The 11,368-nt window shown below is 44.5% G+C and overlaps 1 protein-coding gene across 1 annotated transcript in view; it reads left to right on the top strand.

Annotated features, from left to right (window-relative positions):
• The first annotated feature begins 829 nt into the window (after positions 1–829).
• PDZRN3 (PDZ domain containing ring finger 3) overlaps positions 830–11,368 on the top strand; it is a 283,690-nt gene continuing 273,151 nt past the window's right edge. The window contains exon 1 of the mRNA XM_027864044.1: positions 830–1,782. Coding sequence (XP_027719845.1) covers positions 1,066–1,782 — 717 coding nt within the window. The 5' untranslated portion in view covers positions 830–1,065. The remainder of the gene's footprint in view (positions 1,783–11,368) is intronic.

The raw sequence follows: 11,368 nt of genomic DNA, 5'->3' as shown, positions 1-11,368 counted from the left end.
AACCTGTGAGCTCCTTGGGAGCTGAGTTTTTGTTTGTTTTGTTTTTGCCTATCTTTTCGTCCCCCGGCTTTAGCATAGTGCCAGGCCCAGAGTAGACACATAATAAATGTTTATTGACTGAATGACTGACATGTTTTGAGTAAGATGGCTAATCCAGATCCATCCACTCATCCTCCAAACTAGGCTTAGAGATGTTGCTCTGGCCTTTTATATGATCACCAAAAAAACAGCAAAAAGTCAAAGGAAAGACTTTCCATTCCTCTTTTTTCTCCCAAAACTATCCTGGAAATAAAGAACATAAGCTTTGGCAAATTCTTCTTTCCAGATTCTTAGCATGAGGGCCAGACAGCCAAAAGGGGGAAAACAGCCTCGAAATGTCTTCTAAGATGCACGGTATTATTAACAAAAGAAGCGAAGGTTTCTACATCTTGCTCAAGTCTCTTTCTCCCTCTCCCTCGCTTTCCCTCTCCTAGCTTTATTTTCATCCTTTCCAACTTGACGTGGGGTGGGAGGGGAGAGAAGGAAAGTGCCCAGTCCCCCCTCCCCCTCCCCCGCCCGCCCCCGTCCCAAGTTAACTGAACCTGGATGGCCAATCTCACCCCTGCGCATGCTTAAGAACTCCATAGGCGATCGGCCTCCTCCCTCCGGGTCCCCAGCCCCCTCTCCACCCTGACCCCCACCCCCCACCCGCCCCCTTCTGCGCGGGGGAGGAGAGGCGGGCTGCCTCCGGCAGAAAGCTGCGCGTTAACTCGCGCAAATGCGGTAGAGAACTCGTCTCCAGCCTTTTCCAAGGAAGTCTCGAGCAATTAGCTCAGTCCGAGGAGAGCGAGCCGCGCAGCCAGCCTGTCTGGGACGCCTCTCCCGATGACGAGCGGCGGCGGTGGAGGAGCCGCTCCACTTTCGCCACCACTCCCAGGAGTTGGGGATTTCTTAGAAACTTTCGGCGGCGGCGGCGGCGGCTGAGCGTTTTGTGCGTGTGGTCTCTCCGGCCGGCCCCGCACCCCCCTATCCCAGGCTGGCCCCGAGCTCCCTTCTCCGACCAAGCCGTGCCCAAGTCTGCAGACCATGGGCTTCGAGCTGGATCGCTTCGATGGCGACGTGGACCCGGACTTCAAGTGCAATCTGTGCAACAAGGTCTTGGAAGACCCCTTGACCACCCCGTGCGGTCATGTGTTCTGCGCCGGCTGCGTCCTGCCCTGGGTAGTGCAGCAGGGCAGTTGCCCGGTACAGTGCCAGCGGATCTCCACCAAGGAGCTCAACCACGTCTTGCCGCTCAAGAGCCTCATCCTCAAGCTGGACATCAAGTGTGATCACCACGGGCGCGGCTGCGAGCGAGTGGTGAAGCTGCAGCAGCTGGGGGAGCACGTCGAAATGTGCGACTACTCGCCGGCACGCTGCCGCCACCCGGGCTGCGGCGAGGTGCTCAACCTCAAGGACGTGGACAGCCACATGCGCGAGCGCTGCGAAGCGCGGCCCGCCGGCCTGTGCGAGCAGGGCTGCGGCTTGGTGCTGACCCACGGCGAGCTGCGGCCCGGCGCGCACTGCTGCTTCCAGGCGCTCAAGGCGCACAGCGGCGCGCTGCAGGCCAAGGTGGCCGGCCTCGAGAAGGAGCTCAAGAAGGAGGCGCTGCGGGCCGGCAAGCGCGAGAAGTCGCTCGTGGCGCAGCTGGCCGCGGTGCAGCTGGAGCTGCAGATGACAGCGCTGCGCTACCAGAAGAAGTTCACGGAGTATAGCGCCCGGCTCGACTCGCTCAGCCGCAGCGTCGCTTCCCCGGGCAGCAAGGTAAGGCGCGGGGAGGGGCGCCCTGGCCCAGATCCCACCCCCCTCTCCACTCGCAAGCCCCTGCCTTCATCGCTCGGCTCCCACTCTTGCCCGTCGCCATAGCTAATGTCCCATCTTCCCCCTCTCCTCCAAGCATCGCCCTTCTCCCGTCGCTCCCTCTCCACCAGCTATCGCTCCTTTCCTCCAGTTACCGTCCCCTCCTATAGTCACCCCTTGTCCCTAACTGTAGCTCCTTCTGCCTAGCTCTTGTCCCCTCTCTCCCAGGTATAGCTCCTTTCCACCAGCTATCACCCCTCTCCTCCAGCTACTGCCCCCTCCCACCGGTATCGCTCTCCACTAGTTATTCCTGGTATCACCCCTTCTCTACCATCTACTGCCCCTTCCTTCCCAGTATCCCCCCGCCTGTCCACCAGCTATCGCCTCCTCTCCAGCTTCCTTTTCTCTCCAGCCTCCCTCCCTCTTTCCCCTCTCAAGGGGTACTGGGGGAGAGGCGGACAAGGAACCCCTGACCAGTACTTCTTGCAAGCAGAAAAAAGAGGTAGTGGAGACTCCCCCTCCTTCTCATCCCCCCTCCCCGCTGGCTCGATGCTTTGCTTTGGGGGAAGTTGTGGGGGTGGGGAAAGAGGGGAGGGTAATGGGGGCGCCGCCGCTTTGGCTGGGCTATTTGCCTGTGGCGGGGCGAACTGGAGCAGATGCGGAGCTGGGAATAGAAGCTGTGCCCTGAGCCCACCCGGGCTCTAGGACACCCTCCGGGGGCCAATGGGGAGAAAGTAGGGGAATGCGGGTGGACACGAGGGGATCTGGGCGGTAGCTTTGTTACTTTTGCCTTGGTGCTGAACTCTTCCCCCGGGGCCACTCCCCCCCCGCCTAGTTTCCTGGCATATGTATCATCAAGGTCTGCTAGAAGCCCCCCCCCTCAGACATACTTTCTCCCTCCTCGCCCACAGATATGTCTGTCTGTCAGCTGCAGTCTTAGCAGCTGGCGGACCCTGGGCGAAGGGCAAATATTTACAGCTCAGCTACTCACCACGGGCTCGGCTCGGAAGGCACACAAAAGGGCTGTGTGAGGGTGTGTTGCCAAAATAAAAACAGAAACACTATTTTTTTAATCCTACCTGCTGCTTATCCTCTTAGAGTTGCCACTCGATAGATTTCCAGAGTTTGTCTTGCAATATGGACTTCCTGAATATTTTGAAGTGATACTTTTATTTATAAATAAGCCATTCACTCCCCTGGAGTTTATATATCATTCATTGTTAACCTAGTTTATTATTTCTTCTTGCCTTTTTGTTTCCATTTTAGAGTGTTTGGCTAAACTCTCTGAATCAAAAAATGTGATACATTTACTCAAAACTGTATGTTTTGAAGATCACTTGGGTGGGAGTGAGGCTCATCATCAGGGTTTTACTGGAGGACAAGAAGTTACTATGTAATCTTGCATAGAGAAACTTCTGGCTTGAAAGTTGGTGCTGAGCTCTGGACTTTTATATGCCTCTGATGGAGAATTGAGGTCATCCATTTAAAAAAAAAAAGACTGGCACCAAGTTGCCTCACGTGGTTTCGGTGGTCTCAGAAGTAGGACAGATCAGCAGTCAGCATATTCTAGGTGTTAGGGAAACCTGGAAGATATCTAGTTATCTCCTGAAGTCAAGTTAACCATTTGTTGTTATGGTCCAGAATCTGGCTAAGAAAGCCTTCTGAACTGTTTGTTTTTTTTAATCAGTCAGGCACTCCATAATACTAGATTGTGATGTGGTGAGCTTTTTAAGGGCCTTCTATGCCTTTTATTATCCACAGAATGTGCTACTGTGACTCAGTCAGTATTCAAATAGGCGGAAAAGGACTTTTTCTCAATTTGGAATTACAGATTATAAGTATTTTTCTCTTTTACATCTCGAATTGGGTGGATTTCCATAAAATGCTACTCCCTTGATGTTTTCAGCTTTCATTGTATGTTGCATATAGCTAATAGGAGAGGCAGCTGGGGTATGTGTAGTAGCTAGAGGGTCAGCTTCAGAGTCAGGTTGACCTGAGTTCAAGTTTTGTCTAGTGTCACTCAACATCTTAGGTGCCCCAGGCAACTTTTTAAGGCTGTAGGTTGAAAAACAGTGGCAGATCTGAATTGGTAGAGGGAGTTCCCTACAGCCAGGAAATCACATCCCCTCCCTCTTCCTCCTTATTCTAGTATAAAGAATTAAAAGAATTGGAAGTATTCCATTAAATGAGCCAATATCATTTAATCTATCTCGGTCATCTCTTTGAATAGTAAATAGAAAACTGATCAAGAGGCAAATAATTTATTAAAAGGTGTCCTTTAATCTAAAGTTGGCTCTGGGCCAAGATGGGCATGGTGATGTCCCCTTCATTTCAGAGTTGTTTGAAAATATATTCAGAGGAAAAGGCTGCCTGGCTAGGATTGGAATGTTGACTCTATCTAATGGGTTTGACCTTCCGATCAGTCAGTTAAACTTCTAGTCCTCAGTTGCTTTATCCACAAAACAAAGGGGCTTCTTATAGCTCTCTTCTGCTTTGGGTCTATGACTCTGGGCTCTGTCTCAGGTCTTCTCTTTGTCACACACCCATTTGGTTCTACGACTTGCTTCCCTTGAATGATCAAGAACTGATAGCTTTTCTCTAGGGAGCAAAAGATTCTGGATTCAACTGAACCCAACTCGTCAGCTTGACTGAAATGCACTATTGTTGGGTGGTTCTCTAGGCATGTATTTATTATCTCCTTGGAAATCCAAAGAGCTGTCTTGTCCTTTGTGGGAATATGAATGCTTGACAGATCACCAGGCCAATATGAGCTTTCGTTGAAGACGTGGATCTTTTTCTTTTTCCCCTCCGTCGTCCATAGTTGTCCAGCAAAATATTTTGCCTGTCTGGGCTCAGTTCAAGATTGTCATCCCGGCAGAGTAAGTTTTCCATAGCTCCCACATCACATAAATATATTTTCTTCTTTGTAACTACTGTAAATAAGTGAACCTAATTGACAGTTTAGTTGTATTAAAAGCTTTTCCAGATGTGGGAAACACCTTGAGCCAACTGTCTAAAATTACACACCACTCGGTAGAGTTTCTGTGGCTGAACATTACACGAGATGTTTTCACTGTGTTGTTGATAAGTTAATTAAGTGGCATTCTGGCCAATCCATTTGAGTTCAGCTCCTCATAGGGAAAATGAAGACCCAAAGACCTTTCTCATCTTCTATTGATAAGTATTTATTAAGCTTGCATCATGTGTATTAGGCACTGGGGACCCATGTGCTACAAGTGACAGCAATTAGAGACAAGTAAACAGTTTTATTCAGGAGTTGGAACCGGCTTCTCTTTGTGACTTCCATTTCAGAATTTATCGTAGAATGATCCGTCAGAGTATTTGCTAGATGATGAGAATCGATTATAAGATGCGTGTACTTTGGGCCCCATCCAACGGGGTCCACGTAATAAAACACCCAAATAGTTTTGTCATAAGACACTTAATACTTAAAAGGCCTCACAGCATGCCTGCATCGAACGGGCAACGTTGTAGCAAAACTCTGATATTCTTTTGTTATCGTCTGATCCTAGCAACTCAGGATCATAGATCTAGAGATGGAAGGGTCCAAAGAGGTCATCCAGGTCAACCTCTTCATTTTACAGATGAGGAAACTGAGGCAGTTATATGACTTGTCAAAGATAACTCAGGTAGTAAAGGTTCAGAGGTAGGATTTGAATCCACATCCTTTTAGTCTAGAACCATGGTTTGCTTAACAAGTTAAGTTCGAGTAAATAATTATGTATTGAGTCATCCTGCATCAGAATGAGAGAATATTTTCTAATGAGAGAATAATATTCTAATAACTTTACTACAGAAAAGGAAGTGGTAGAACGTTGTTTATATAGAGAAAATGACAGATGGGATTGAGTATTTTCTTGTTTGGTTTCATTGTTATTTTTATTGTGGGCCTACAGAATAGAGACTGTGTTTTTTAGGTTCACTTGTATGATGGTCTAATAAACATTGGTTCTGGATAATTATTTCATAATTAGAATCTGAGAGTGAGATTCTCATTAGTGGTGGGAATGAGATGAGTGTTTAGAGACCAGTTATGGAAAGTGGGTAATTCTATCCTGAAGCCTTGCAGAAATACCATTCTTAGGAGTTTTGTCACATGACTAGATATGGGACTAGTCATAAAGAAGTTATCTTAGTACTTTGACATGGGAGCTGTTCCAGTATATAGTTAATAGTATATAGTACTATAGTTCAGTGTATACTTCATCCATAAAGTATTTGAATACCTAGTATCTTCCCAAAAAAAGAAAGCTGCAAAACATTGGAGGAATGGAAGTGGGTACTACAAAAGTAATTTGCTTTGATGCTTCTTGATTTTTTCAATAGGGTTTTCTTTTTTTCCCATTTAATAGTATTTTTTTTCCAACTCTATATAAAGATAGTTTTCATCATTCACTTTTATAAGATTTTGAGTTTCAAATTTTTTTCTCCTCCCTCCCTCCACCCCCTCAGATGGCAAGCAACCTGATATAGGTTTTATATGCACAAATATATCAAACATAAAAAATAGGATTTTTTAAAGAAATATTTGCACAGTTTGCAGTGATTGTCATGAAAAAGAAATAGCACACATTATTCAAGAGTACATTACCTCATTTATGAATCATGCAGACCCATTGCCTCCCAATTATAAACTTCTGGTCAGTTGCATGACTTTGCTAGCTATATTGTCAGGATTGGGCCAAAAGAAAATAAATTTGATGGTCAGTCCTGTTCTCCCACTTCTTAGTGGCTCTGGTGAAAGACCCAAGGGACCGGGATGGGAGTAATGACAATTTAAATTTCTCATCATCTGGACATTTCAATGATTTGTGTTTATGCTGTTTCCAATTATCAAAGATGATTAAGTGGATAACGTGGTTTCTGTGCTATAAAGTGATGTAATAAGAACTCCCGACTTCACTGGCAGTAGAAATTGGCCTGCCCCATTTTGTTGTGTTCCAGATAGGAATGTCCACAAATAGTAAAAATGACTATTTTTATTTTAACCTCCTCTCCTTTGCCCCTCTCCAAACCACCTCTCTCCATGCCCAACAGAGATGTGTACACCTACTTTAAAATAGGAAGCAAACCATTGTTGCTGTTTAGTTTCCCAGTAACTATCAAGCACTCATTTTTAGATATCGGTGGATGTTCAAACAAAAAAGCAGATGGAACATTGTGAAAATCAGCCATACAAACCGAGAAACAGATGTGCCGAAAAAGAAAAGCACACATCTTGAGGTTTTCTGCTGAGGCCATTTGAAAACAGCATGATGTTTAAAAAGCCAAGGCTATTACTGGAAATATTGGGAAAGACAACTGTCTTTATTATCCATTTTTATTTGAATTTCTAAAAAAAAGAAAAAAGTATTGTTTGGCCATGGGAGAGTGGAAAGGGCTCTGGATTTGGATTTAGGAAGGTACAGATTTGAATTCAGCCTCAGACATTTCGTAGCTGTGTCACCCTGGGCAAATCACTCAGCCTTCCTGGGCCTCAATTTCTCCTTTGTACAGTGAAGGGATTGGGCTAGATCAGAGGTATCAGACCTGAGGTCATGGACTCTACAACACTCCTGGGTGCAGGCTGAACCACACTAAAATGTACTTCCTATCTGATTATAATGCATTGATGTGTCAATAAAAAAAGAAATATGTCTGACTTTCAAAGTCAGTATGTGGCCTGCGGGATCCTTTTGTACAGCTTAATGACCCCTATTTCTTTGTGAGTTTGACATCACTAGACTTGATGATTTGGGGGCTTCTTCCAGTTCCATATCTATGATCCTATAAATTCTGGCCCACATCAGATGGGTGGCTTTAAGCCTGGATGGTTTAAAATTCTGTAGGCCTTATATCCACTGAACCACCCCATACTCTCTTCTACTTTTTGTCTAAATGTCTGCCTCCCTTTATCACTTCACATCTTCTTAAGTACTATTTTGGTAGAAGGCCACATCCCAAACTCTTGCCATCTGGAACTAACTTCCATTGTATCTAGTCTCCATTTATTTTTATACCTTAACCTAATTTTTTTTTTGCTTTTGTTTCATGGAGCCTGTTTTTCCATTGGTATCCTTAGTATGTCAAGAGAACTTGGAGAATGTTAGATGGGATGCCGTGGTGAATTGATGTGAGGACATGAATCAGAGTCACACAGGATGGGGAGACATGGATGTGTTACCATCAGTATCATTGGAAGGATACCCATATTGTAGATCTGTTTGCGTACCCCAGTGACTGATGATTATTTTGTTCATATCATCTATTAATGTTTTCTCTTTGAGCTGTTTCTTAAAGAACCTTTTTTTTTAATAGGGAGGAGGTGTCTGGGACTTCTGGTGTGTGAAACTCCTTTCACAGTTGCAGGTCTGCAACTCTTCTATAATTTAATAGTCTTAGAATCTTGCCTAGGGCACTTACTAGCTGTGTGACCCTGGGCCAGTCACTTCACCCTGTTTGCCTCAGTTTTCTCATCTGTAAAATGGGCATAACAACAGTACCTACCTCCCAGGGTTGATGTGAGAATGTGCCAACCTTAAAGCCTATGGAAATGCTAGCTCTCATTATTATCATCATTATTTTTTTTTTTTTACAATTCCCAGTAACTATGATGGCCTCTTTTTCCATTTTCTTCCCCCAACACTGTCTAAAATCCCCTTCATGTCTACCACCAAGTTTCAGACTTCCTGTGTGTTTCTTGTCAGTTCATCAGCAGCCCCCAGGCTGTTTCCCAGCTGTCTACATAAAGCAGCAGCACCAGCAGCATCTTCGGACGTGAACTTTGCACAGTCTCCGGAAAACTAAAAGGTGTCAGTGGTGTCACCCAGATGCATGACCCAGCCGGTCAGTTACATCTTTCACAACATGCTGGGCAACTTTCCAGTTGGGGCAATTGGAAACAGGGATAATCAGGAGCTTTGCATCATTGTGCAGAAAAAAAGTCTTGGAAAAGCTGGCATTGACACTGTCATCAGCTGACTCCCAGAGTCCTTGCACTCATCTGGATATGGCCAGTTTCCAAGCTTTTGAGTCTTGAATGGCATAGGATAATGGGGCCAGAATAATACAGTGGAGAAGGGGGACTGTAAACACAGAGCATGAAATACTTTTTTTTTTAAGTCACTGGAAAGAGTTGTGCTAGAGACATATGTTTCATTCTTTTCAGTAATTTTGTTTGCCCAAACTTATTTTCCTAAACTTATATTTTGGTAGCTATTCAAGTTTTGTTTAATTTTAATATATGATAAAAACTAATTTTTCATTATTTTTGCTTTAGGAGTGACATATGTTTCTATCTTTTGTGCTATGAATTCACAGTGTTCTGAACCCAATCTGTGAGTTTGCAGCATGAATTCTCTTGTTCTACTGATGTAGAAACAAATGGGAATTTCCTTTGAGTACAATAGGCTCTATCCTTCATTTCATGTTACTTAAAGCATCAAGTGATCTGTTTCATTTTCTAAATTCAGCATGGATGAGTCTGTAACAAACCAATGTAGCTATTCAGCCCTTGTTCTTTGCTTATGCCTGTTCTTATGGATGAGCGTTCAGAAAATCGTGCTTCTGTTTCCACTCTTTGTCAGACGAGCTTTCTACATTTTGACAACTCACGTTTCCAAAAAAGAAGAAAGAAAACTTATGAACATCTCTATTGCAAAATAGGAGAAAACCACCATTGTGCATGTCTTTTTATAGGGTGCAGAAAACCCTGTCTTTTTTCCCTTCTCCCAGATTCCTTCACCAGGGAAACCTGCCAGCTGGGAAGGGGCAAGGGGAAGAGAATATGCATGTTATGTGGCAGGCACTGTGCTAAGCACTTTGCAAATATTATCTCATTTGAGCCTTGCAACAACCCTTGAAAATAGATGCTATTAATACAGTTCTACAGTTGAAGAAACTGAGGCAGACAAAGATTGAGTTACTTGCTCAGGGTCACACAGTTAGTAAGTTTCTGAGGCCGAATTTGAACTCAGGTTTTCCTGATTTAAATCCAGCCTTCTATCCACTGCACTGCCTAGCAAGGGATTGGGAAGATCTTTTAATTCCAGATGCAATGTTCTTTCTACTATATCTCACCACTCTTTCATCCTTATTCCTTCCACAGCTTTTCTCTTATACCTTAAGGCCAACACTATCCCTTGTTCTACCTTGGCACCTTTTAGCCAGCCTCTGTCAACTACGTATCTTATACTTCCTGCAGCCCTCGCTTCCCAGGTCGGAACAAAACCTTGACTTAATTCTCACTCCTGGGCTTGCTAAGAATCTTGTCTGCTCAGCTGGTGCTGGGTACATACCAGAGCCAGTCTCTTGGTAAACTGGGCCCCACTGTTTCTTATCTCTGTTATTGCCTCTATATCCCCTAACTCCCAGCCTCATACCACAAGACTCTACCAGCGTTACCTTGACTTATCTACCCAGTGTTTGTTCTTTTGTCTTTGAAGGTACTGGATCAGAGAGAGAAATTAATAGGCAGAGTTGCCCGGATATTTTTTTCCTCATCCTTTTTGGACGTAGAAGGAACTTTCAGAATTAACTTCCTCATCTACAAGTGGTAGAAGTGAGGTCCAGAGAGATTGCAATTTCCCCACAGTCTTATAGCTACTTTAATAGCATATCCCAAAAAGGATTTGAGGTCCAGTGAATCTTCAACACTTTGTTACCTTATGTCTTTTTCGATTTGCTCAACACTCAGTCAGCTGACCCAATTTTATCCAACCTGAAGATATTTTCTAAGTGGGAGCAGAGGTTGTACATCCCTCTCCTGTTCTAGGTAGGGTTTTAGAGGTGCAGATGAATCCTCTTATGACTTGCTTAAAGGGCAAGAAATGTGTGTGGCCAGCACAAATGGGTACATCCATAGGAAGAAGGCTGTGATCAAGATGAGGTGTCAACAGTTTCTTCTCAATGGGCAAGAATAGGAGATGCTTCTAGAACCCTAACCTTAATTTGGAAGCTATGTTGAAAAATAGTACAGAGAGTGTGAGTGATCCAGATAATTGTTCACACTTTCCACTTCAGTTTATTTGGCACCGACAGAGGGATTTTTGGGATGGGATGCTGTAATTTCAAGAGTTCTAAAAATCTAGAGCAAGGGTCACTTGGAGGGGTTCTGTGGATACATTTGGGGGGGGAAGGTCTACTATAGGAAAAAATACATGTTTATTTTCACTACCCTCTACCTGAAATTTAGCATTTCCTTCAATTATTTAAAAATTATGAGAAAGAATTCATTGGCTTCACCAGACTGTTCAAGGGGGCCATGACACAAGGTTAAGAACCCCTTCTCTATTGGAAAACCCTCAGCAATATTGGTAATTAATAATTAATCCCCCTTATGGGGGATTAATGGGAGGACATGGAGAAGAGTCTCAGAGGATGAGAAGGCACAAAAGCAGCTTCGTTGGAGGGGGTGGGTATCAGCATCAGTGAGAACACAGGGCTATCTATTGAAGTACCACCATAGGAACCTTGGCATCATTAGAGCCAGTTGCAGGATGGGAAGTAGTAGTAGTAGTAGTAGTAGTAGTAGTAGTAGTAGTAGTAGTAG

Source organism: Vombatus ursinus, unplaced genomic scaffold, assembly GCF_900497805.2.
Source record: "Vombatus ursinus unplaced genomic scaffold, bare-nosed wombat genome assembly UNPS02014773.1, whole genome shotgun sequence".
Taxonomy (NCBI): domain Eukaryota; kingdom Metazoa; phylum Chordata; class Mammalia; order Diprotodontia; family Vombatidae; genus Vombatus; species Vombatus ursinus.
Note: the sequence above shows the minus strand (reverse complement) of the source record. Positions and strands in the feature narration are given on the sequence as shown.